The sequence below is a fragment of the Mixophyes fleayi genome, chromosome 6 (assembly GCF_038048845.1).
Source record: "Mixophyes fleayi isolate aMixFle1 chromosome 6, aMixFle1.hap1, whole genome shotgun sequence".
In the NCBI taxonomy this organism is placed as follows: Eukaryota; Metazoa; Chordata; class Amphibia; order Anura; family Limnodynastidae; genus Mixophyes; species Mixophyes fleayi.
Window position 1 is genome coordinate 111,428,326 of NC_134407.1, and position 27,501 is coordinate 111,455,826.

The window sequence follows — 27,501 nt, forward strand, 5'->3', positions numbered from 1 at the left end:
GGCATTAGAGGGGGTGATGTTACTAAACAGCTCCTACAAAGAGAGAGCAGGTGGATATTTCTCTTAAACTCTATAATACCATTTGGTCTCAACGAGAATACTAGCTATGCTAGCTTCTTGTAAGATGGCTTATTAAAATATCAATTTAAACATCAATCTATTGTTTGGACAACTATCGCATATTCCAATGCTCCATAATACAATAGAGACTTAGATTATCAGAGAAGCGCAAGAGTGCTGTGACCAATATTACTACCTATATTTATTAAGATCATTAACATGCTATAGAGAATACTTTTAGAGTAAAACTAAATTTTCACTCAATTCAACAATTTATTTGTGAGTATCAATGTTATCATCATTTTTGATAGATAAGGATCCATAGGGCATTTCAAATTTTCAAATTAACATTTCTTCAATTTAATTTAAATATGACCTTACTTAGAGATCTCAACTTAATTTTATTTTATTTTTGTTTAATCTGGATGGATAATGTATATATATGCTTATATAGGTAAAGATATTCTAGCCACCCTTTTTTAAAACATGTTTTAATTGTCTATTCCCTTCTCACTCACGATTCTAGACCAACACAAGGTCCTTAATTTAACAAACAATTTTTTCTTTTTTTTCACATTCACTTATGTTTATTTATTAATCACGGATATTTATCCGTGCTATGTCTCACTTCACATAATAGAATAGGCAACAAGAGAGATTCTCCTATCTCTCTATTTTTTCTCTATTTTTTCTCCCGAATTAAGGAGACCCACAACTGATCACTTAGAAAATCTATGTATTATTACACGAAAAAAATATTTTTTTTCTCCCCTTTTTTTGTACTCACATAATTCACTAAGAAGAAATTTAATAACAAATTAAAAAGACACCAGTGGATACCATATATCTTTATTTATTATTTTTATTTTTACTTTTTGAAATATGTACACGTGAATGAATAAATACCAACAATATAAAATATAAAAAATAAATAATAAAAAACAAAAAATAAGAACAATAATAAATTAAAAATAACATAAAATAGTAAAAATAATATCAAAATATAAAATAAAAAATAAAAAAATAAAAAAATAATAAAAAATAATAAAAAATAATGAAAAACAACAAAAAATAAAATAATAAATATTAAACAAAACAAAATAAACAATAAATAAATAATATTAAATAAAAACTACAATATCAAAAATATAGTAATGTAATAATAATATACTATGTACATATAAGAATATACTATGTACATTATAATATAAACAACCTAAATATGTGTTTATACTTTCTATAAAATCTGCAAATAATTTGAAGCCCACTGTGCACTAAGGCCATCAGATACTCTCTTTTTTAATAGTCTCTATAATACATAAGATCACAGCCCCCTTGAAGTTACTAGCAATATACTTTACATATATATAAATACACTTCTCTATGGATATCTAGAATACAATCTGTAACATGTTTCAGCTCATCTGTAGATAACAATGAGGATATACCAATACCTGCAATCCTTAGAATCCCTGCTTAAATATGTAAACGATGGTATCTGCCTTTGTATTCTATGCCACGCAATTCCCCAGTAGTATCCATGCAATCTGGACATAAACGTCATGCAGTCTCAAAATAATGATTGGTCAGGAGGGGTATAAAACCAACCCCTTAGCAGTAACCCAGTAATTCCATGACTAAGCTCTCAAGCGAAACGTACGTCGGGCCGGCGTCACAATAGGTGACGTCAAACCCGGAAGTGGGCGGAGCCAATCGCGGCGCTGTGCCTCTCTATCTAACTACTCACTACTAGGGGGAATCTCTCTGTCTATGAAATAAAATAAATAACATAATTCTCAGTGCGGTGTCTCGCCGCTGAACCGTATTACTTACCTTTAAAGTAAATTCTTTTGCTCACAGGCGCATAGTAACTACAATTACGGCGCTTTATCGTTGTCAGGAATAACTGACCTTTAGAGTAGATATCTCTCTCTCTATAAGTGTATACTAAATTTAAGTACAGCGACCTATTACTATACTTTATAACCTATTACCAGGGGAATCCCTTTGCCTATAAACCCACATTAACAACATTGAATAATGTACCTTGTCGCTGCATTGTGCAGCCTTGTGGCATGGCAGTAATATAGGATGTATGAATGAGTGGTTTCACTGTATTACACTGTCTCCTATTAGGGTGAATCCCTTTGGTTATAAATTCTTTTGGTTATAAGCGCACTATTATAATATAAAATAAGGCGCTTTGTCACTACACTGTACAGTTTATTGGTAAGGTAACAATATAAACCGCATATAAGAGTGGTCTCCCTGAAGTTATGCCATTAGGGAATTAGTAAAGCCACGTTATATATATTTTGTCTATCTGGGAATATCCAGCGATTCAGCCTCTGACTATGGTTAGGATCCTGATTTATTAATAACAGAGGGACATTCTCCAGTGAGTCAAGATCATAGGGAGGAAGTTCACGTTCTACTGCCATCTAGAGTCTACATGAATACAACAGGAATAGGGTTTTGGTGAATGTAATATAGTTATCATACTATAGGACCTTATAATCATTCTCCTTGGCTATTTCTCACCTTATCTATTGTGTATATACATGTGGAAGGAATTTCTATTTGGCAGATCTTCCCCCATTATTAGTACTCTTAAGATTGGCTCCACCACAGGGTTACATTATTTTTAATTCTATTTTTTTCAACACTATTACTTTTAAATACTTCGCTTTTTTAATCAGTTGTATACTGACATACACCTTTTTAACGCATACCATTAAAATATTAGTATTAAACGTTTATTTACTTCACACCTGGAGTGCTTCTTAGGTCAAAACTCTCTTTCTCTTCTAATTCATATGTTATATATATGACCTTAGCACCCCCTCACTAAGTTGAGTTATCTTAGCAGTGAGGTTGGTTGTTGTCTAGTGCGGAGCGGTTTTTCCCTTTCCCCACTTTCCCAGTTTTTCCCTTCGGGAATACATGTTTAATTGAGTTCTTTACTCAAACTCTAGCTCCTGCACAGACATGTGTATTTACACAGTGAACTGAACAAATTTGTGTCCTCTAATTTTTGTGTATGCAACTACTTGAGATATGATTTATATTAACATATAAGAAATTTAAATATACACTTTTCTGGGTTACCAATTTCATTTGGAAATACACCTCAGAGAAAAAGATTTGTTTCTTTTCAAGAGGTGTAATAACTAAGCATAAATCTATTATCGGCCAATATATGTACCGGTTTGTCATCCATCTACTATCAAATAGTTATCCAATAAGGGAATCTCTACCTCTATTTTTTCCCCTTCTCTACTAGTTGAAATTGCTAATAAGCCTCAGTCTATTCTCCCACTCCGATAATGGCTTTATTTAGCCTAAGAACTGAATTGAGTCGAAGATGTGATAAGTGGAAAGATAACTTGGGATCCATTTTTCCTGACCAAGATAATGCTAGTACCACCAGCATTAATGATCTATGGTTGGATGATCTCAATAAATTGAAAACATTAATGCACAAACAAAGCAAAACATGGTGGAATGTAACCACCACAGAGAATTATATTAAACAAACTATCACACCTCGAGGTCTGAGACCCAAACTTTTTCCTACATATGAGTTAGCCACTCAAGAATTAAAATCAGAATGGGAATCAGCCTTACTAAAATGCTCTAAAGAACTGATGCAGATTACTCTAAAACACGATAATCTCCTATTAGAGACATACTCACGAGATATCGAGCAACTTACTCTCAAACTAAAGGAATATGAAACCACAGAATTATTTCAGAAAACTTATGAGAAGTATAAACAGGAGCTGGATAGACTTGAGGATAACCTAATAGAAAGGAAGAAATCCAAATTTAATCGTGATCAGAGAGATTATGCGAATGGTCATATTTTTAAATGGAGACATTATCCTATTAGCAAAACAGGACGTAATACATCTATTAGTCCTGAATCATCAGAACTAGAATCATCAGACAATGATATTGATGATCCATTTATTAGAGGCAGAGCACAATCTAAAAGTAGGAAGAATGCGAACAGAAATAATAATTTTTTAGGGGAAACCCAGAGATCTCTGGGAGAAGATATCAGTGGAACAAGCGCATTAGGAGGGGGAAGAAGAAATCTGCGAGATCGTTCTCGAATTCCTTGGAGGGGGAATTATCAACACAACAAGCAATATCGGGGCAAGTGAATGAATCCTTACAAGTAATTAACTTATCAGATAGAACTTTGGATGAATCTCATCTGAGACTACTTGGTTATGGCTTAACTTTTTCACCTACAAATAATTTCGATCGATTTAGATGGGAAAAAGATCTCCATCTATTTACGAGAAAACTTCGCCTAAATAAATTCTTTAGTAAACTCGAATCTACTAGTCTGCACAGAACCACTTTGGATACTCCACTACAACAAAAAACGAACAATAGGGGAGATAGTGACACACCTCCATGCATTTCAATAGAATCTGCTACCAACGAAATGTATACCAATTTGGTAAATTTATCGATAGATATAGATCTGGAGGAAGAGGATAATCAGGCCCTATCTGCCTTAGAGCATCTATTGGAGGAACAAACTGGTAGTGAAATACAAACAACTAGACCTATGTGTAAGAGAAGATCTACCTTCTGCCCTAATGAAAATATTAGCCCGCAAATATCAGTTTTTGAGAATATGGTATCACATGACCTGGATATCCTTAAACTAAAATCCATGAAGAATAGAAAATACAGGCAATCCGACAATCTGACAAGAAATGAAAGACAAGCAATCCAAGAGATACAATCATGGCAGGATGTGGTTATTAAACCATCCGATAAGGGTGGGAATGTAGTAATATGGCCCACCTGTATGTATAAGGAAGAAATGCATAGACAATTAGGGGATAAAAAGTGTTACCGCTTGCTCTTTTCCAACCCCCTAAATGACTATAAATCATTATATAATCTAATGATTAAACGAGCCTTTGATAATGGGGTGATCTCAAAATCAGAATTGGAATTTCTACATATTGAAAATCCTAAGGTATCAACTATATACTTACTACCTAAAATCCACAAGAATGCTACTAAACCACCTGGAAGACCTATTCTTTCGGGAATTGGAGGTCTGACCGAACAAGCAAGCATCTTTGTGGATCAACATCTACGCGGTTATGTAACCTCATTACCATCCTATGTCAAAGACACCTCAGATATTCTCAAACTTTTGGATGACCTTACTTTAGAACAACATGTTTGGTTGATAACCATGGATGTGGAATCACTCTACACCAGCATCCAACATGAAGTGGGGATAGAGGCTGTTGCTTTCTTCCTACAAGCCAATGATAACCCTGATCTCAATCTCTTTCTGATAGAACTTTTGGAGTTTATACTAAAAAGGAATTTTTTTGTCTTTGACAATAAATTCTACTTGCAGGTACGAGGTACAGCGATGGGGGCGGCCTGTGCCCCCACTTTTGCCAACCTCTACCTGGGCAGATGGGAGAGGGAAACTGTTTTCTGTGAAAAATTAACCAAGTATACAGATAATATTATTATTTGGATGCGTTACATTGATGACATTCTCATAATGTGGAATGATAGCCAAGAGAACTTTGTAGAGTTTGTGGAGATTCTAAATGACAATCAAAACAATTTACACTTGACGTATGAAATGAATCAGGAACATGTCAACTTTTTAGATCTAACCATCAATAAGACACAGGATGGCAGAGTAGTTACTGATTTATTTCGTAAAAAAACAGCTACTAACAATATACTTCATAGTGAAAGCTCCCACTTTCCGCCTGTAATCAACAATATCCCGAAAGGTGAATTTTTAAGTAACCCAGTAATTCCATGACTAAGCTCTCAAGCGAAACGTACGTCGGGCCGGCGTCACAATAGGTGACGTCAAACCCGGAAGTGGGCGGAGCCAATCGCGGCGCTGTGCCTCTCTATCTAACTACTCACTACTAGGGGGAATCTCTCTGTCTATGAAATAAAATAAATAACATAATTCTCAGTGCGGTGTCTCGCCGCTGAACCGTATTACTTACCTTTAAAGTAAATTCTTTTGCTCACAGGCGCATAGTAACTACAATTACGGCGCTTTATCGTTGTCAGGAATAACTGACCTTTAGAGTAGATATCTCTCTCTCTATAAGTGTATACTAAATTTAAGTACAGCGACCTATTACTATACTTTATAACCTATTACCAGGGGAATCCCTTTGCCTATAAACCCACATTAACAACATTGAATAATGTACCTTGTCGCTGCATTGTGCAGCCTTGTGGCATGGCAGTAATATAGGATGTATGAATGAGTGGTTTCACTGTATTACACTGTCTCCTATTAGGGTGAATCCCTTTGGTTATAAATTCTTTTGGTTATAAGCGCACTATTATAATATAAAATAAGGCGCTTTGTCACTACACTGTACAGTTTATTGGTAAGGTAACAATATAAACCGCATATAAGAGTGGTCTCCCTGAAGTTATGCCATTAGGGAATTAGTAAAGCCACGTTATATATATTTTGTCTATCTGGGAATATCCAGCGATTCAGCCTCTGACTATGGTTAGGATCCTGATTTATTAATAACAGAGGGACATTCTCCAGTGAGTCAAGATCATAGGGAGGAAGTTCACGTTCTACTGCCATCTAGAGTCTACATGAATACAACAGGAATAGGGTTTTGGTGAATGTAATATAGTTATCATACTATAGGACCTTATAATCATTCTCCTTGGCTATTTCTCACCTTATCTATTGTGTATATACATGTGGAAGGAATTTCTATTTGGCAGATCTTCCCCCATTATTAGTACTCTTAAGATTGGCTCCACCACAGGGTTACATTATTTTTAATTCTATTTTTTTCAACACTATTACTTTTAAATACTTCGCTTTTTTAATCAGTTGTATACTGACATACACCTTTTTAACGCATACCATTAAAATATTAGTATTAAACGTTTATTTACTTCACACCTGGAGTGCTTCTTAGGTCAAAACTCTCATTCACCACTTTATATATCCAAGCCAGATGCAGGGGTTAATCCTGGCCGAAACTGGCTTTCTGGCATTCAGGAGAGTGCCTATTACACCCCCTGAGAACCCTCTCACTCTCCACAGACTGGATTCAAAAGCCTGTTCAGATTTTGATGCAAGAACGGTCCCTGGGTTAGCAGATCTCTTCGTAGGGGCAACCGAACCCCTTGACCTACTGCCACCAGAAGAATCTCCGGAAACCATGTTCTTCGTGGCCAAGCTGGAGCCACCAGAATGACTGGTCGATCCCCCTGCCTGACCCTCCGAAGGACCCTGGGAATCATTGTTATGGGAGGAAACGGGTATCCTAACCTGAAGTCCCAAGGCAATGTTAGGACGTCCACTGCCACTGCCAGTGGGTCTCTTGTTCTTGCGCAGAACTCTGGGACTTTCCTGTTGGCTCTTGACGCCATCAGGTCTCGATCCGGGAGTCCCCACTTGTCTACTAACAACTGGAACACCTCCAGATGCAAGGCCCAATCCCCTGGCAGAACCCTGTGCCGACTTAGATAGTCTGCCTGTATGTTCTGTTCCCCTGGGATGAACACTGCTGACAGTGCCTGGACGTTTCTTTCTGCCCAGGCAAAAATCTGAAACGTGACGTTCATCGCTCCTGCACTCCTGGTGCCTCCTTGCTTGTTTATGTATGACACTGCCGTGGCATTGTCGGAATGGATGCGGATCGGACTTCCCTGAAGAACACTCTGAGCTCTCTGTAGTGCCTTCAAGATGGCCAAGAGCTCCAGCACATTTATGGAAAGACCCCACTGTCTTTCTGACCACAGGCCCTGTATCCTTAGGTGAAGGACCACTGCCCCCCAACCACTCAGACTGGCGTCTGTGGATACCAGGACCCAAGCCCACGGGGGCAAAGGATCTGCCTTTTGTTAGGTTGTCCTCCAACAACAACCAGCTGAGGGAGCTTCTAGCGATAACCTCATCCACTGGCGATCCAAATAGAGAAAGGACCCTGACCACTTCCTCAGAATGTCCCACTGAAGACATCTGCAGTGGATACTTCCGTATGGCAGTGTCTCGAAAGATGCCACCATCTTTCCTAGCAGCTTCATACACATGAGTACTGACAGCCTCTTGCTTGACAGGACCTTGCCTATCCACTCCATCAAGGACCTTATCTTGTCCTGTGGAAGAAACACTCTGCTGCGTGCTGTGTCCATTATTAGTCCCAAGAAAATCATTCATTGACAAGGGATCATCTGTGACTTTGTTATATTCAAGAGCCAGCCGTGCTGTTCCAGCACCCTCACCGTAAGGCGAAGATGTTGTTCCAACAACTGTGCTGTTGAAGCCTTGATTAACAGATCGTCCAGATAAGGCACTAACTGCACCCCCATGAGTGAAGAAGTGCCACCATAACTGCCATAATCTTTGTAAACACCCTTGGGGCTGTGGCCAGCCCGAACGGAAGAGCTCTGAACTGATAGTGAGCTGTGCCTATCGTAAACCTGAGAAAAGGCTGATGCCCCTCCCAGATCGGAACGTGGAGATGGGCATCCCTGATGTCTATAGATGCCATGAATTGGCCTGTCTCCAGGCCATTTATGACCGATCTCAGGGATTCCATCCAAAAAGAGTCTACTCTCAGATGCAGATTTATCTGCTTGAGGTTCAGCACTGGTCTGAACGAACCATCTGGTTTCTGTACCAAGAATAGGTTTGAATTAAACCCTTTCCCTCTCCGGTACTCCGGAACCTGTATAATCTTCTTTAAAAGAAGCAAATCGACAGCCAAGAGCATTGCCTGTCTTTTCTGAGGACAGCGGGGTAACCCGGTTAGAAAAAACCTGTGAGGAGCTGGCCCCATGAATTCTATCATGTAACCCTGTCTCATGATACCCCGGACCCACCAGTCCGCCGAGGACTTTGTCCACTGCTGGGCGAACCCAAGCAGCCGTCCTCCCACCCCACCCTCTGTAACCAGAGGCGGGTGGTAGTCATGCTGCTTGTCTATCCGGCAGCTTGGCGGAAGAGGCCCTTCCTGCTGCAGAGGGGAAGGATGACCTTCCTCTACGGGACTGTCTCCTGCTTCCCACGGCCCGAATCCTGGAAAGCGGTCTCTAACTGCCCTGCCCAGGCTTCCATAGCCCTAGCTACCCAGGTTGAAGACAATGCCGGTCTGAGGCTTGTACCAGTGGCCAAGAAGACCGATTTCAGCAGGGATTCTAATTTACGGTCGGTCGCATCCTGTAGGGCCGCCGACCCTGGTACAGGTAGTGTGGCCTGGCGAACCAATCTCGCCACAGGCGCATCCACTTTCGCCACCTGTTCCCATCAGGTCATATCCTCCTCTTGAAGAGGATATAAAGAGCCAAACTTCTTTGGCACAGTGAACCTCTTATCTGGATACTTCCAAGAGGCCTCTGCAATACCTCTCAACTCTGCTGAGGGAGGGAATCTGACCAGCTGCTTAGAAGCCTTCTTAAAGAGAGTGGTCTAAGGACCTTGTCTCCTCTACTTCAATAAATCCCAAGGTCTGACAAACTGCTTTTACCAGATCGTCCATACCTTGGTGTCTAGAGCTTTCCTCTGACTCTATTATGCACAAATCTGAATCGTCCAACAATTCCCCTTCCTCCTCCGAGGAACCCTCAGAATCAGAAACAGACCACAGTGCATTAGCTGGTCTATGTCTTTTACTACTGCGTATATGCTTTCTGGGATTCTCCAGTAACTGGCTAAGTCGGTCTAGGCCCCTAGCCACCGCCGACCATCCAACCTCCCCTATCTGGGGTGCCTCCTGGAGGGCCGGGGAGGGATTTTGTCCGACCCCTGGGGAACCTCCTGTTCTACCCAGAGATGCCACCGATGTAGATGGGATCTCCACTGGTTTAGATAACAGTTTCACAAGGGTGATAAAGTAGCCGCCCATTCGGGGGAATCTACCGTCAGAATGGACCTGTCCTTAGGCTGCAATATCACAGGCGCCACAGCGCAACCAGCACAGAGCCCTCCTTGATCCAGCCATTCATTTGTAAATTTAGCATTGCATTTTGAACAGACAATATGTTTGGCACGTGTTTTACTTTTATCAGTCATCACAGGATAAGGAAACAACAAAATCACGTTTTATACACACACACTTCCACAATGTTTATCAGAAAATACTGACTAGGTTATTTAACATATCATAGTATTTCTGATGTAAATAAGACAGGTTGGGGAGCTTATAGTTTTCTTCAACCTAAAGCTCTCTCCGTACATTATAGTCAGGCAGCATTGTGAGTGTTAGAGGCCGTAGTCAAAGGCGTAGAATCACTCAATGGAGGACTAAGTACCTCTGTATGGTTCAATAAATTAGATTAAGGGTTATTTCACTCAGATTTTAACATGCTCTCCTCTCACACCCAAAGTCTTCATGCGGTATGAGTCATTGGTGTTTTGCGTACTTTTATAAGAAAGCGATGTGAGCTTACCATAAAAGGAAATTCAGAGGCGTTCAGTACACGTTATCTGAAATGAGGATTTCTGTGCTAAGAGGCAGTAATTTGTTATAGTATCCACTGGGTGAAAGCAACAGCTCAGACAAGTTGCAGGGTCACAGCGTGGAGTGTGGGAACTGTAATATGAGTAAAGGGAATTTCTATGATGTATCAAATGATTTATAGGTACTGCCATTTTAGCAGAGTTGAGTCAGGCACGTAGTTGTCTGTGGGCAGTAGAAGCTCATGTAGTGGGTCAGGGATGTTTTGACACGTAACTTTCTGACTGGAGATCACAATGTGATGCTGCTGCAGGGTGTTTCTGTGTTCCAGGTATTGGTATTAAGCTGTAGTTGTAGTTTTGGATGTCTGCTGGGCGGGTAAGCAGTTTTCAAAATGGCGCACAAGGTAAAAGATAGGGAGAAGGGAGACCCAAGATGTTTGTTGGTGCGGTCCTGATATTGGCGATCACATCACAATGGGGAAATCTGTTTCCAGCTGAGGGTTCAGTGTTGGTATGCACTCCGATTAGGAGAGTACAACTGCGGTCCCACCAAAGCTGACACAGTGGGGGAGGCTGAGTCCTGCTGCAGTATCCTTCACAGCCACAGTAAATCCCGGGGATCTTCAGCTGTCGGGAATGGATGACAGGTGGGTAAATGCAGTGGTCAGTTGATGGTGAGGAGTGCCTCAGGGAATGCTGGTGATCCCGTTCTGGAGGAGGGGAGGCTGGTGTGTAGGAGCGGCCTCAGGCAAGCCACGCTGTGTTGTAGTTGCGTCCGCCCTCCTCTTCAGTCCACTCATTCAGTGTGGAGTCATGGTCCCTAGTGATGGGTAGTTCACGAATGATTAGTTCAAATGAACTAATCTTCAAAGTGAACTAAATCATTTAGTTCACAGCTCTGGCAAAGATTAGTTCACCAGGAACTAAAACAAGTGGGAGGAGTTAGAGATAAAGCAGAGCAGCTCCAGCAGCCTCACTCACTGTCTCATTCACACTGGCTCTTTTGTTTCTATTCAGCTCTCATTTAATACTCATGAGTCAGTACCTCTAAACTGCTGTGCTCAGACATTGTGTGAGACTGGAGCTGATCACTGAGCTATGAGTCATGAGTCATTCTCCTCACTCAGGAGTTCAATAGTTCATCTAGTTCATTTCACTCTTCGAATCTTTCAAATCATTTCACTCAGTAACTCATACGAGTCTTCAAATCTTTTCACTCTTCAAATCTTTTCAATCATTTAGATCATTTAGCTCATGAGTCACAGGATACATTCCCTTCCCTTTCAGCTCCAGACACACTGCACTGCTGAGTGCTGCATGTTATATACTGTAGTTCTGTTTAAAACACTGCACCATATATACAGGGAAGATGTATTAAACCTTCAAGAGAGATAAAGTGGAAACGTTGCCCATAGCAACCAATCATTTTCTGCCATTTTATAGACTCTGCTAGATAAATGACAGATGCTGATTAGTCATAATTGCCAACATTATGTTGGTTACATCTGGGAGTTCCTGGAGCGGGGTATGGGCGTAGGGGCTTCATGAATTGCGCCATTTTGGCCCCGCCCCACAGTGACACGATGCCTATTTGGGGTTTTTTTACAGCTGTAAAAATTCACCCCTAAGATTTGATACATCTCCCCTATATCCTGATTGCACTGATCTCAATTTTATAGGGGTGATGCATTAAACTTTCGAAAGGGGATAGATAAAGGAGTTACTCTCAGCAACCAATCCACTTCTGCATATCATTTTATAGAATGTACTTCATAAGTTATAGATAGAAGCTTATTGGTTGCTATGGGCAACTTCTCCAACTATCCTCTTTAGAAATGTTTTATGTGCTTCCACCTTGCTTTTGCAGTGACATATTATTATACTTTCTCTCACCAAATAGATTAGTTGCTGGACTGTCATTTGTACCTAGTAGTGATTTAAACAACTATGAGTCATTAAGGAGAGCAATGTAAACAAAGCAGTAAATTAGAACCTTGGCAAAATTGTTACATTAGAGGGGGATTTATATTTAAAATATGTGGACAGTTTTCTAGTTGGGGTAGGGCATGTCCTAGCTAAACTTTCAACTTCATTGTAAAAATAAAGCTATCAAGTAAATACTGTGTGTTAGATGAAAAAACAGCCAGTATTTATCTTATGGGCAAAATAATAAACACATTTGCACTCCTGCATTATAACATGGTTTATCCAGAATCAGAAAACTCTATTTTTTATCTTTACTCTCCATAATGCCTCAGACCCTATAAGACCCTTAGACCCTTTTTCATTTGCATATTATGGAAGTAAAAAATAATAATGAAAATGTAATTAACTTTGCAGAGCTCAACGTGTCACTACTAGTTTTTGTATAAGTGATTGCCCTTTTTAAAATATTAAAAATGATCTGACATATTAAACTTATCTGATCCTTTTAACAGGACTATAACTCATCTAATAAGGTAGTATATATGCCTGCAGTATGTGTAATATACTAGATCTTTGTCTTAATCACTTCTCTAGGCAGTGTTCCAGAGCCAGTGATCTAACTGAACTAACTGAGCTAAATGAACTACTGAGTGAAAAGAACTACTGAGTGAAATTAACTAATCTTTTGAACTAATCTTGTGTGAACTAGATCAGAATGAACTAATCTTCCAAATGAACTAGATTTCCCATCACTAATGGTCCCTTCCACCCGGGGAAACGAGATATCTGGCGGCACACAGGGGTAGATATAGTTTGTGATCTGAGGGCTAAAGTGAGATCCTGGAGAAACTCCATTCACGCCAAGACCAACTCAGCACTAGTGAAGCACCTCTAGCAGCGAGATAGCAGGCGAAAGCTTAGGCAGTCAGGAGTTCAGGCAAGCGGTTATTTGTCGGGTCACAATATTGAGGGATGGGATAGAGCCCAAAAGATGTGTGAAGCAGCAGGAGCTCTCACAAAGTCCGTGACCCCCGGTGTCTCTTTCTCTGAATACATTTATTGTTTTAAATTATTACCAAGCACAAGGGTAATGTGTGGCCCATTTGAAGATTAGAAGGCTGCCACAGGCTGCCTATGAAATTTATCAGGTTGCCTATCAATGATATAGCGGCACCATATTAAGTAGGACTATACATAGAATATTTTTAATAATTCACATCTGCCTCATTGGAGCTTACATGCCAAACTCCCTACCAAACAAACACACATACAATTTCTGACTGCAGCCAAAAATTGGGGAAGCCTATAGTGCAGGGGTAGGCAACCTGTGGCTCTCCAGGTGTTGTGAAACTACAAATCCCAGCATGCCTTGCCACCTATCTGCAGTTTATCTACTGGCAAAGCATGCTGGGACTTGTAGTTTTACAACACCTGGAGAGCCGCAGGTTCCCTACCGCTGCTATAGTGACATCCAAAATTCCTTAAAATGCTAATAAAAATGTTAGCAAAAAAATGCCAATGAGTACAAGATAGGCAGAGTTGGTTCACAAAGATCTTTGTACTTTCCAAATATGTTTGTTTGTATGCTTCGATTTTTCATCTACAGTATTCAAAGTCAGAGCGGAATACTGAGCCAATAAGAGAGAATGTAATGGAAACCAGCTTTGCTGAAACACAGCCCTTCTCAGAAACCACACCATCAGACAGAGCAAGTCAGGCAGTGAAGCATCATAGGTAAGAGAATGTTCTTTCAAAAGGAGTTCAAAGTGACCTATCTACATTTTGTGTTAATTATTCTCAAGACTACTAACAAGAGTCCAAGTAATAATGACTCATACACTGTTCCTTTGTAAAGCACTAAACAGAACGCAATGAGTTTCAAAATATATTTTTCATCATTCATTGTATCAAGCTAACAGCAAAGCTTCAAACATACTCAAATGAAAGTTATTTTTAAATCCATAGTACAGCACCTCTTTGTGTACTGATGATTCAGTGCAGTAATGATTTCCAATGTATCCTTCAGTGTTTAGGCTATAATATTGATATGTCCATAAAGAGATGGAAATTAATTGTGTCCATTATTATACAGAGAAAAATGCTAAAAGTTAATACAATTTAGTAGAGTTGGTAAAATTACAGATTGGATCCAAATCATAATACCAAAGTAAACGCTGAACAATTTCTGGATAGATAGTAGAATTGTCAGTGATAGCACAAGGATGCTTAACCAGGTGTCAAATGCTAAAATGTGCCCTTAAGTGGGCATCCTTTTTGTTTTTTGGGTTTTTTAATAAGGACTGACCTGTTGGGGTCAATGAACTGGTCTCATGTCCGATAATATAGCACCAAATTAAATGAACTGTACTTCAACCTTATGTATGTTTCAGTTCCAGTTTATACAAGTTTGACTTCTCAAGTTTAATGTGCCTATTTGAAATTAGATTTTTATGTATGCATCCAATGATCTGAGTATATTTTTCTCAGTGCTGCTCTTGCAGAACAAAGCATTCATTCCCAGTTGCTTTAGAAAAACAAGCTTTGTTGTATATGTACAAGTTTTTTAGGTTGAAGACTAGGGGCCTGATTAATTAAGGATCTTAACTTGAGAAACTTCTTATTTCAGTCTCTTGGACAAAACCATGTTACAATGCAAGGGGTGCAAATTAGTATTCTGTTTTGCACATAAGTTAAATAGTGACTGTTTTTTCATGTAGTACACATACTTGATAGCTTATTTGTACACTGAAATTTGTGTTACATGAAAAGTCAGTATTTAACTTATGTGCAAAACAGAATACTAATTTGCACCCCTTGCATTGTAAGATGGTTTTGTCCAAGAGACTGAAATAAGAAGTTTCTCAAGTTAAGATCCTTAATGAATCAGGCCCTAGATTTGTTATACCTGATCCAAGAGTCTCTGTGAAACTTCCAAGCAGGTCACTATATCTCAGTTGTGCCTCATGATCTAAGCTTTGCTATTTATAGCATCTCTGGGATTTGGATTCATCACACCTGTAACTTCTAAGATCTCAAGGCAGAGTACAATAAATATATAGTTATCTGCAATGTAATATCTGTCTATGTATCTGCTGTCTCTCTAGGATAAAAGAATGGAATTGTAACTTCAAACTCATTTTAAAATGGATTTTGCAGCTGCAAGAACTGTATGCAAATTTGTATCAAATTGTGTTTTACTATGTATGCTGTCAAAATTTGGGTAAAACTTGCTTACTTTTCTCGCATGCCAGATTAGCAATGTATTGTGAAAGTGGGATATTAATTGGTTACACCTTCATGTCAAGGCATTTTTGGGCCTGATTCATGTCTGAACGCAACTTGCATGTAAGTTGCGTTTTTAAAAAGAGCATACAACTTCAGCATAGTTCCAGCTCTATTCAAATACAAGTGCATCTTAAGATACGTTTAGATTTGAATTTGGGTGAAAAAAAGCATTGCCTACACTGTACTTTCTGTACCTAGACACACAGAACAGACTGCAGTATATTTGCATATGTAAGTACAATAGAAAGTGCACGTCAGAAGGCATAGAATGTTGTGTGATTAGAAATTAAAATAATAAGTGTGTTAACAGTACAAACACTTAATTAAATATTTAATTTCAAATATAAAATATTTTTTATATTACTTACATAAAGAATATTTAATTACATACTGTACAGCCAATGCATTTTTATAGTATAACTAAGTTGTATACAGTTGTTATGTGATAGGTATTGACACACATACATCTAGTTTTTAAATCAAAGACTATGCTGTGTTACTCATTACTATCCACCTGACCTGTATTGGGTGCAAAACCTACAGCTGAAAAAAGTGTACTTACCAAAAACTTGAATTGACTGCATCTGCGTTGGATCGTCCTTCCTGTACATGGCCTACGGTTAGTCTGCCCCTTCCATCCACCAATCCACCTCTCAAGTCAGTAATGTCAGTCGTAGCATGCAATTGCATTCATTGGCCTAAGGTCCAATTCTAGGCATGTGCAGAGCTATTTCTCGCAAGATATGCTACGCAAACAAACGTAGATCCGAACATGAATCAGGACATTGGTGTTCCTTGCATTCCCTCCCTATGATTAGCATCCTTACCAGAAGGATTCTTCAGTTTACGTTTGGGGAAACTCTGAATCTTTAGGCAATACTGTATGGTAAAAAACTCATACTTGCTTATTTTTTAGGTAAATAGCTAAAAAATGTGCCAATTTCAAACAGAATTTTTATGGTGGGGTATATATGAAGTATAGTTTGCTCATATCCTAGGAAATAAGTTAAAAACCAAGTACATTACATTTATTTTAGCCATTCAGTGTCAGTCATTTACAGTACAGAAACATTGGGAGGCATAACATTTTTTTACATATGAGCCTTGTTTTCTGCTATGCATTAATTGGAGCATGCCCCAATATTAGTTTTTGATGTATACCTATGCCATCATTTCGCAAAACATATATTTAGGATACAGGATATTTGGTTTAAACTAAGAGCACCTGAATGTATTGGCTACTGTCTCATTTGAAGTATTTCTTTTAAGAGGTTAAGCAAATGCAAAATTCAAAAAATTATTTGACAATTTTAAATAAACTGTTTGAAATATGAATCTGGATACATTTTGTTGATGCATTTTTACTGAACCACTCTTCACCCTTTTTTCACCACTGCTAGTATCTCTTGCCAGCAGCCCAGTTCACAGACAAAAAAATTTGAGGAAAAAAAAATACAAAACTAACAAGTGCACGAGAATTATCACCTTCAAACAAACACAGAACAATAGAGGTTAATCTGCTCAGTGGCACTTCTCTTCTATATGCTAGGTGTAATTCAGATTTCTCTTACAATCATAAGTGGATATATTTTAAATGCATACTGGTAACTTTGACACACAAAATGATAGGGGCCCATGTTTACAATCAAGGGCTCATGGTAATCTTAATTTGTCACTGGGTTCCTACTGTCACTCTTTAGGAAATTAAACATCTTGTACTGTAAGCCAGGATTGGCACTTGCGAGACAGAGGAGTATAACCTGCAGCTGGTCTTCACCAGAGATCACAGCAAAGGAATATGGGCTCTGCTGCAGGTGACATGCAACCTTGCTTCCCAGTGTGACAGGCTGATAGGACAGAAGCCAATAAGGAGTATAAGGGAATACAAATTAGTAATGGCTGGCAAAGAAGGTAAAAAATCTGAAAGTAGAAGAATGGTCAAAACAATCCAAGGTCAAGATCACAAGCAGAGGTTTAAGGTCATAAAAAAAGCTAGAGAACCAGTAGACCAGAAATCCCATGGAAAAAAAGTAATTACAAGGAATGCTGGTGTAAAGGAGATCTACTACTCTAGCACCATACTGTTCATAGAGCTGATTTAAATGAATTTAAATAATGTAGGCAATTTGAATGAGGCAGACACTGTGACATCAGCAGTCACATGACCACATTTTCAAAAGAGGTGTTTCCGCCAGATTGCCACTAGAGTGCAGATCATGTGGGAGAGGCATATAGCTTGCCGCTGGAGTGTCTGGTGAAGAGCACTACAGACCACGGACTCTACAAGTCAGCTCCTAACTCACGATCTGGTGTGTGATACATACATTCTAAATCATTTACAAAAGTATAAAGGTGCAGTTGTATTTGTCACTAAAAGGGGAGCCTTAAGCTCTGGCATTAGTCTTACAATCATCCACCATATTTTGTTTGCCCTGAATCTGCATGGGTGAGGCCAAAGCCATAGCACTCCATATTGCTCTGGGCCCCATGCACCCCTATCAAAATCTGCCACTGTAGGAATCAGTCAAAGTTTATTTTTCTATTAATTTTTTTCACTTTTGTTATTTTGTTAATGTTTTAGAAATGGAGGCCTCCTATGGCATTCTATCCTATGACATTCACTCCCTGACCATACAAGCTGTGCTTCAATAGAGCAAACCTTCTAGCTTCATTTTCCTCATACACTTTATTATAGAGAAAACTGCAGAATCACCCAAGAGATGCCTACCTAACCCCACTGTAAAAATCACTCTGCCAATATGGATTTTACTGCTAAACAAGACACAACATACTTTTCCCTCCAGACATTGCTCTCCTTTGAGTTTTTCCATAATTTGCTGAACTTTGCTCGAGATTCTCCTTAGCCCACAGTGCTTTCTTTAAATATCTTCATCTTAGACATTTCTATCAATCATAACGAAAACCAGCGCCGACTGAACAATCGGTTTATCGTTATAACCCTTCATGTATGGGCTTAATCTCTATTCTGTATCAGCTAAGAATGCTTCACGGTCAGTGGGATAAGGAGCTCCATTAATTTGAATAGCAGAGAGATGCGGGGGCAGATCCTAGACCCCAGGGAGTGGACCAAATTTAAAACCTATCTCGGTGAGAATCAAGGAGAACTCATATAAGCTATTCTTTAGGTGATATTGGGTGCCAACCTGTCTCCACTCAGTTTTTAACTTCTCAGACTTGTGATGAAGGTCTTGTGGACATAGAGGCACCCGCTGCATACTTGGTGAACATGTCCAATAATTAAACTATACCTTGGCAAAAGTACTTGAACTCATAAAAACAATAACTGATTCCCAGGTCCGGGACTCCCTCTTATGCTCCTTTCAGCCTAGACCCATTTTAGACATCACTGTCATATTCAAAATTTCAACAAGCATATTTTAAGTGAGACCAAGTGCCAAATTGCAGCCTCCTGGAAAAATAAAAAGATGTCCATTCATTAACAGCTACTTTTAATAGTATATGGTCCATATACTGTATGAAACATATCACAGCTACCCTACACAACACAGTTCAAAAGAATTTGGACACCCTGGAAAGACCACTGTGAGGCCAAATCTCCATTGAATAGTATTTGATTCTGCAGTCCCAAAACTTACTAAATAACAGAGCAGTAGAAACCGTAATTCAGGCAAAAGGTCATAAGCAGCCAAGGTCTATTACTAACAGGAATACAGTATACAAGAGACATACCTAGGCCCAAGCTGTAGCAAAGCTTAAAAGGTGAGTTCATAGTGCTAGGCTTTGGCTTATAATGCACCAATATTGGTGAATGTGTGTCTGATGCCATGGATCTGTGCACAAAAAAAAATCACATAGTGCAAGTCACATGTTTATTTGTTTTGCATGCTACTGTGACAGTTTGCATGAACCGTATATTGTAGCAAACTATTTTAATTTTAGGGCGGTTACTGGTACTGCTATTCATAGTTTAAAAAAAAAAAAAAATAGAACACACACATGATTCATAATAAAAATGTCCCTTTTAGAATAAGAAGTCCAGACTACAAGTATACCACACACGTCTTGTGTTTCCTATACACCACTGGAATTGAACAAATACAATATGTTCAGTCATTCTGTTGCTCTTGACCCTCAACTCAGCTTGTAACCTGTGCATGTAAAGCAATGGAGGAGCTTCCAAAAAATGCAAAGTCAATGGAAACATTAGTTTAGTAATAAACCCATACCTCATCATCATTTCACTACAAAACATAAATCCACAAAACACCAGACAGACAGGTTGCATACAAGAAAGTGGTCTGAATCATAGGAATAGGAACAAGAATCAAAATGTAGCTGGTGAGAGATAAGACTCTACACCAAGCTCATTAAATCCTTCAGTAAGATTATGACAATTGACTTCACTCTTGTTTTAAATTGTTTTAGATGAATTACCACTGGTAGTAGGAGGAGATAGTAGAGCACAATAGGGTGCACTCAACACTATCAGAGGGTTGCTAGATTGCACAATTTGTTAATGTAAGTGTTTAATCTGTATCTATCATTGTAGAAAATATGAATGGTCAATTAACCTATAAACGCAAAATCTGTATATTGAACATTTTGGGCATAATTTTGAGATAAAATACAAAAATGCACAATTCATACACTTACATTTCAGCTGTATTTTGAGTCTCTTGTAATTAGAGAACCTCGGCTTGGTTTTTGGAAAAACGAGCCGACCCGAACATAGCCGATCGGCTCGGTACTTTTGAGAAACTGAAAACGAGGCAAAACGTCATCATCGCATTGTTGGATCTCGTGAGTTTTGGATTCTATAAATGCCACCCTCCATGGAGATCCTGCGCCATTTCAATGAGAGATAGAATGGGTAGCAGGGTTGTTGGCAGTCTCCAGTGCAGTTGGGCAGCATCATAGCTAGAACAGAAAGTCTCCAGTAACATTCTACAGAGAAAGAGCGCACACGGAAACAGGAGAGGTGGAAGTTTTCAGTGCTGAAAGACAAATTATAGGGCTGGCAGTGTTGTTAAAAGTAACATTCTACTGGGCCATAGCTCACCCAGAAACAGGACAGGTGGCAGTGTTTATTGGTGAAACAGAAATTCCAATAATAGGGCTAGCATTGTTGTTAAAAGTCTGCAGTGACATTCTACTGTGTCATCAAAATGGATTCACAGCTGTCCACAGAAGACCAGGAGTACCAAGCAGCTGCTGGCACCAGTCATGATTATAGTAATCCCGCTATGTTATCTGCTAAAGCCTATGTTAAAGTGCATAGCGTTTTTAAGTCGGGGAAACAAAAATTTTACCGTTGTAAAGAAAAAAAAAGACCTGTAATCCAGGCAAAGTTAACTGCTGAAAAAAATGTAATTTCCAACATGCCATTCTACACACACACTGGCAATGAAAAAAATCAGGCCTTAAATTTTCTCTGAGTGCTAGTTCTGCAACTGTCACTGAGGAATCTTCTTGTAAGGTCAATGATGACCAAGCAAGACCTTGTCATTCTGACTCAAAAAGTGGTGCCCAAATACTTTTACGTGTAAAAGCCGAGCTGGAAGAAAACAGTAAGGCATTAGAGGAAAATGTATGTCCTGATTCAGAAATGACACAAATCCCTAAGTCTATCCACAAGTGCTATGTGTATGCCTAACCTTTATGATACTGCATCCATTAAGAAACCTCCTTTCAGCATTTCTGCAGATGTGTGGATGAGCAGCCCAAGTGTAGCCGGTGATACACAAATTGAGGATGCCACTTTGGAATTGCAACAGGATGAGGGGGATATTTGTGTACCTGTTGACTGCGCTAATGAGGATGTTGATAAGGATGATGTCGTTTGTGTATGTCCTGCACCAGTGAAAGCAGTTCTTGCCAGTGATAAGAAAAAGCCCTTTGTCATGCCTGGGCATAAGACCAAAAATCCAGCTCTTAAGTGTGGAATTATTTTTACACAAATCCTGACAACAGTTGTCTAGCCATTTGTAGCATTTTTAAAGCCACACTCAGTAGAGGTAGTGTCAAAGTCGTATAATTGGATGAACGAAAGTATATTGGTTAATATTGTTTTGCCGTGCGATTGCGATCCGTACGCCACGTAACACAGATCTGTACGCCACCTAACACAGCGCGTGGTGCGATCGCACGGTAAAATACGCACGCACACACTCGCATTACAACATTTAGTTATATAATATATATTCATATTGGTTCCGTTACACTGTAATTTATGAGCAGATAGTATTTGGTTTATTATTAGTCTATATATATATATATATATATATATATATATATATAATGATTATATGTACACTTCAGTGATATTCAAGGTTCAGGTTATAGGAAAGGTATCATGCCTAGTATCATATTGAAACCCTAAACATCAGCAGCTGTCCGGTGCAGTCGGCGAAGAGATCGCGCATTGCATACTTTAGTTATTGATATTAGGGAATAAACCTTTGGCTATGAAATGCTAATTGTTACTGGCGCATTGGCGGGAAGAAAGGAGCTCATCCCCTGGAGAGACGACCCCCAACTTTGGATTCCTTAGATTGAATCAGCGTATGACCTGTTTAGCCTGGACCCATCTGATGTCTGGACCTATAGAAGCAAGCCACGTCATTTGCATTGTTCTCTGTAACACTGACTGTGTATATATGATCATAGCTGTGCACCCAGCTCTCAGTCTTCACTGATCACAGTATTCAAGGGTGAATCACTGTCCAGGGGTGCCCATGGTTAGCGCAGCGAGCGCATGCGATAGCAGCGGTATGTATATATCTTTTGGTATTGGCTGTACTGTACTGTATCATAATATAATAATGTATTGAATTGTTGACTATTTACATCTGCTAAAATAAATCACTTTGTGCGTTAGAAACACAATACAATCGCCTATGCAATGCTTATTTGAAAACGATAGAATTACCTTAATAGTAGGGACCTTAACCATCTAGAATCCGCATCCATGTTACATAATTTTTCAGCGAGTTCTTGAAAAACTGTTGGGAAAATCAGAAACTTAGGTTAAAAAAAAATAACAACAAGCTGTCCAGTATCATCTGCCTCCCTTCTCTCAACTACATCCCAGCACCTGCAATCTACCCCCCCAACACCTTCATCATCAATAGCACTAGAACCAATAATTTACAGTTAAACAATCCTTTGCAAGAGGAAGCAAGTATGAAATCTGTCACCCAGTCGCAAAGCAGATCACAGACGCCATAAGGACTATGCTAGTATTAGATCTGCGTCCAATGTCCACTATTAATGCAGCTGGTTTTAGACAGTTACTTGAGGTGTTCTGTCCCTATTACCAAATTCCATGATGACACCATTTTACTCGAAGAGCTGTTCCTCACCTCTACCAGAAAGTTCTTAAAAATGTCATTGGGCTACAAAATGACATTCTACCCATTGTACACTTAACCACAGATATGTGGGCAAGTGGAACTGGGTATAGATTATATGACTGTGACAGCCCACTGGGTTGGTCATTCGCCTTCACTAGCAGAGACAACAGCAGCATGTACCCAAGTACATCACATTTCTCATAAGTAGACTACTCTGTGTATCAGCAGCTTCACTAAGAGGCATACAGCTGACAATCTGTTACAAAAACTAAGGGATGTCATTGAAAGATAGCTAATCCTGCTTGGACTTTCCTGAGGATATGTCATTTCTGATGACGACCCCAATATTGTTCAAGCATTACAGCGGGGTTGAATTCCACCACATTTCCTGTTTTGCACACACAATCAACTTGGTGTTACAGAACTTTTAAGAAATGACATGCAGGAGATGCTGTTTTTGTCCGTAAAAATTTAGGGTCAATTTCTGTTTTCTGCAACAGCATGTAGGAGAATGCAGCAGCTGCAAGAAGACTAGCATTTGAGGGGAATGTACTTTAGTCCAGCGAAGTAGTCACCTGTGTCTCACGGTTGGCTTGATTGCCTTAAAAATACATTTTGACAAGGAGCTACAGAAATTTAACGTGTGATATAAAACAAAGTAAATGTGCTAACTATATTTTAATTTTAGATGAAATACTTAATTTGCTTCCTAAGGATCCAAGACCTATCGACATCTTGTGCAGACGTTTCTCTGGCAACTGCTTGTTGTACAAAAAATTGCTTTCCAAAGACACCCAATGGTGATGTAGATGATTCCGCACAACATTTACATATTTGCTCTGCTGTAAAAGAATTGGCCAAAAATCGTGCAGCTCTGCCCTAAAATGAACTAATTCCATTTCGAAGGACATTATCGGCAATTACATCAAAGTACACAGACTTCTATGATGGTGGGATGAATTAGTATTGTTTGAGGAAGATTAGCACTGAACCCTGCCACCTCTCCTGTTTCTGAGTGAGCTATGGTACAATAAAATGTAACTGCAGATTTACACCAAAAGTGTCAGCCCTATTATTTCTATTTCAGCAATTACAATTAGCATTGGAGCTCTTCTCTTTGGGTGTTACCTATATAACGTAGTAGAATTTGCCTGCAAATTCTACAGACAAGTCTGCTTGTCTTCCTCTTCATCAATGACTCTTAGCAATTGAGCACTCGACTTTGGGTGTATATTACACCCAAACCGTATTCGTGCAAATTAGGAAAAATACAGTTTAATCCCTGCTAGACCCTCCACCATCCTTTGCATGTTAATAGTAGGATTGGTTGCAGTTATGGGCAAGGTCACACATTTTTTTGTCAAATCCTTCAAACCAGCCCAGATGTCAAACTGTTGTGGTCTGCCACCTGCGTCATCTCTGCTCGTGTTTAGAAAGTGCAAATTAGTGCCAGAGCCTCACGTGCCAGAACTGCTGCCACTGGTGCCACCCTGCTGCCACTGGCGCAGTACTTACACAATCAACCGCATCCTCATCAGCGCCCTTGTCGGCTACTCAAATCTCCCCCTCATCCTCTTCTAATTCCAAAGTGTCATCCTCACTTGGTGCATCAGTGGCTACACTCGGGCTGTTCAGGCACACATCAGCAGAACTGCTGAAAGGGCCCTTCTTTATGGGTACATTATCAGAATGCTCACGATTAGACATACCACTGGTGGATGGACTCTCCACAGGGATTGGTGTCATTTCTGATTCTCACTCTTTTCTTGCAGCTCGGCTTTGACGCGTAACAGTAGTTGTGCACCACTTTTATACTCCAAATTACTTGGTCTTGCTTGGTCACGAGTTTTGGTGTGTGTTTTTTCCCCTGATTTAAAAAGACTATGTACTTTGACATCGCCTTTCCCAGATGACGTACTGGGAACACTATCATCAGGACTGGTGACAGAACCTGGTTGCTGATTCTGCTCATATGTGGACTGCTTTGAATCCATTTTAATGAGGGCAAATCACTTGTAGTGCCAAAATTGTATTAGATAGATACTGCTGACAATTATGACTTTTGACAACCAGAAAAATTAGTGTTTCACACTGGGGAATATGGGAGACCCCAAAAGAAGTTGTAGTGCTAAATATTGTTTGAGATACTGCTGACAAATATGACTTTTGACAGCCAGAAAAATTGCAGTAAAACAGTGGGGAATATGGGACACCCCAACAGCACTTGTAGTGCTAAATATTGTTTTAGATACTGCTGACAAATATGATATTTCACAGCCAGAAAAATTGATGTAAAACACTGGGGAATATGGAACACCCCAAAAGCACTTTTAGTGCTAAATATATTTTTTATATACCAAGCTCAGAAATTTGTATACGTCACAATGACGTTTTGCCTCGATTTCGATACCGAATGGGCAGGAGAGTACCGAGCCTGCTCGGCTTGGTACTCGGATAGACTAAATTCGGATGAATTCGGATCTCGGGGCACCGAGCCCGCCCATCTCTAGTTCAGACACTGCTAGCTTGAGCCAATTCCCTTAATTAGACTAAAAAAGCAGCTTGAGAAACTGAAAGAGGAGCTGAAACAAAGCATTTATTTTAAGTATTTTGGATTTGTAGATCAACTACTTTATTCACTTCTCCAGGATCCAAGAGTTATCAAAATCTTGAAATTGGATCACTAAATTTTGGCGACTGTGCTTGATCCTTAGTTTAAGAGCTATGTCTTCTCTTTGTTTCCAACTGACGCAGATCTCAAAAGATGCAAGGAGCTCCTGGTGAGCAAGATGACTGCTCAAGTGTTACGTGACAGAAAGGCGATTCCTCCTTCAGTTTCTCACTCAACTGCTGCTAAGAAAAAGTTAGCTTTCCAAGGAGACAAAGGGATGATGCAGATGACTCTACACAACATTTTGACATCTGGTCTGGTCTAAAAGAATTAACCAAAAACAGTGACGCCTCTACTGTAACTCCACCTGATCCTACTATCAACAACCAAAGGATAGTGTAGGATTATTTTAGCGACAGCATAAAAATAGACATGTCAGACAGTCCCTTTACATACTGGGAGGAAAAAAAGGGAATTTGGACACCCATGTACCAACTCGCTTTGCACTACTTAAGCTGCCCATCCTCCAGTGTGTACTCAGACAGAGTTTTCACCACAGCCAGGAACCAGGTCAACGATCGACGTAGGAGGCTACTTCCTCAAAATGTGGAAAAGATGATTTTCATAAACACTAACTACAATTTTCACTAGGAAGGCCTTTCCCGCCAATTACATCAAAGTACAGAGACTTCTGTAATGGTGGATTCCAGCGGTGTTGAATTAATATTGCTTGGGGATGAAGTACACACTGATGAGGCTGAGGATGATTACAGTAACATCATGCCAAAGTAGAGTTTATTAACAGCATTGTTAGCATGGGTGCCTTAAGCCCATTGTTAGCTTGTTTTGTGAGGGTCCAAACAAACCAAGCACTTCAGACACAAAAGTGGCACTCCTTGTCGCTGAAGTGCTTGCTAAACCGTGCATGTCCTTTTTATGATCCAACATAAGGGTGGGTGGGAGGGCCCATGGACAATTCCATCTTGTATTAAAGTAATTCTATCGTTTTCAAATAAGCATTGCCCAAGCGATTGTATTGTGTTTCTAACGCACAAAGTGATTTATTTTAGCAGATGTAAAAAGTTAACAGTTCAATACATGATTGTAATATAATACAGTATAGTACAGCCAATACCAAGAGATACATACATACCACTGCGCTAACCACGGGAACCCCTGGACAGTGATTCACCTTGGAATACTGTAATCAGTGAAGTCTGAGGCTGGTGGGGGTGCAGCTATGATATATATACAGTCAGTGTTACACAGGGAACAATAGAGATGACGTAGCTTGCTTCTATAGACAAGGGTGGTTCCAGGGTAAACAGGTCATAGGCTGATTCAATCTAAGGAATCCAAAGGTGGGGGTCATCTCTCCAGGGGATGGGAGCATTTAATAGCCAGCATCATACAAAGGTTTATTCCCTAATATCAATAACTAAAGTATGCAATGTGCGATCTCTTCGCCAAATGCACCGGACAGCTGCTGATGAATAGGGTTTTAATATGATACTAGACATGCCACCTTTCCTATTATCTGAACCATATATATCACTGAAGTGCACATATAATCATATTATATAAACTAATAATAAACCAAATACTATCTGCTCATAAATTACAGTGTAACGGACTAGCATGAAGATGAATTATATAAATAACTAGATGTTGTAATGCGAGTGTGTACGTGCTTATTTTACCATGCGATCGCACCACGCGCTGTGTTAGGTGGCGTACGGATCTGTGTTACGTGGCAAACGAATCGCAATTGCACGGCAAAACAATATTAACCTATTGGTTAGTATTGGGTAAACTTTTGT

General features: G+C 39.5%; 1 protein-coding gene across 3 annotated transcripts in view; it reads left to right on the forward strand.

The window, feature by feature from the left end:
• Positions 1 to 27,501, forward strand: part of NRG3 (neuregulin 3) — a 1,349,256-nt gene that overhangs the window by 1,221,142 nt on the left and 100,613 nt on the right. For all 3 annotated transcript variants that reach the window (XM_075217161.1, XM_075217160.1, XM_075217162.1), the window contains exon 7: positions 14,058 to 14,185. In XM_075217161.1, the coding sequence (XP_075073262.1) occupies positions 14,058 to 14,185 (128 nt within the window). The remainder of the gene's footprint in view (positions 1 to 14,057; positions 14,186 to 27,501) is intronic.